The 534-nt window shown below is 66.5% G+C and overlaps 1 protein-coding gene across 1 annotated transcript in view; it reads left to right on the top strand.

Moving 5' to 3' along the window:
- Positions 1-463: 463 nt before the first annotated feature.
- The window catches only part of LOC104515806 (alpha-1,3-mannosyl-glycoprotein 4-beta-N-acetylglucosaminyltransferase C-like), a gene marked incomplete at its 3' end in the record, with an annotated part of 2,220 nt that continues 2,149 nt past the window's right edge, over positions 464-534 (top strand). Inside the window, exon 1 of the mRNA XM_010159917.1 lies at positions 464-528. Coding sequence (XP_010158219.1) covers positions 464-528 — 65 coding nt within the window. The remainder of the gene's footprint in view (positions 529-534) is intronic.

The raw sequence follows: 534 nt of genomic DNA, 5'->3' as shown, positions 1-534 counted from the left end.
CGTGATGCTGGCAGAGCAGCCCGGGCTCCTTTGAGACCCGAGCGTTTCCCAGGGCTGGGTGCCAAGTCCCGAGGTCTAGGTGACGGCCTTCAGGGTGCGACCCCAACCCAAAACCCTTCCCCGGAGTGTGTGTCACCTGCATCTCTTCTGCCTCCAGCTCCGGGGCTGCTGCTTGGGTGTTGTGGGGTGGCTGGGGGGGATGTTGTACCTGTGGATGGTTTTTCCTGGGTGGGTTGAGGTGTTCTGCCCCTGCCCTGCCCAAAGGGGAGGGTGTGCGGGTGCCCCGATGCCCCACAGCCGCCCCCACGTGCCCAGCCCTGGGTGCCCTGAGCAGCAGGGTCAGACCCGTGGGTGCATCCCGGTGCTGCCCCACCATCATGGCCAGGGGTCAGTGCTTTTCCAGTGCGGTGCCCTGGCCTGACGTGCCCCTTCCCCCTACAGGTCTGTGTGCCAGCCCGGTGCGATGCGATGCTCCCCGAAGCGCTCCCTCATGGCTGTGCTCGCAGCCTCCTTCCTCCCCCTCCTCCTCCTCTT

Source organism: Eurypyga helias, unplaced genomic scaffold (assembly GCF_000690775.1).
Source record: "Eurypyga helias isolate BGI_N326 unplaced genomic scaffold, ASM69077v1 scaffold46749, whole genome shotgun sequence".
NCBI lineage: Eukaryota > Metazoa > Chordata > Aves > Eurypygiformes > Eurypygidae > Eurypyga > Eurypyga helias.
This window is presented reverse-complemented; position numbering and strand designations above follow the sequence as displayed.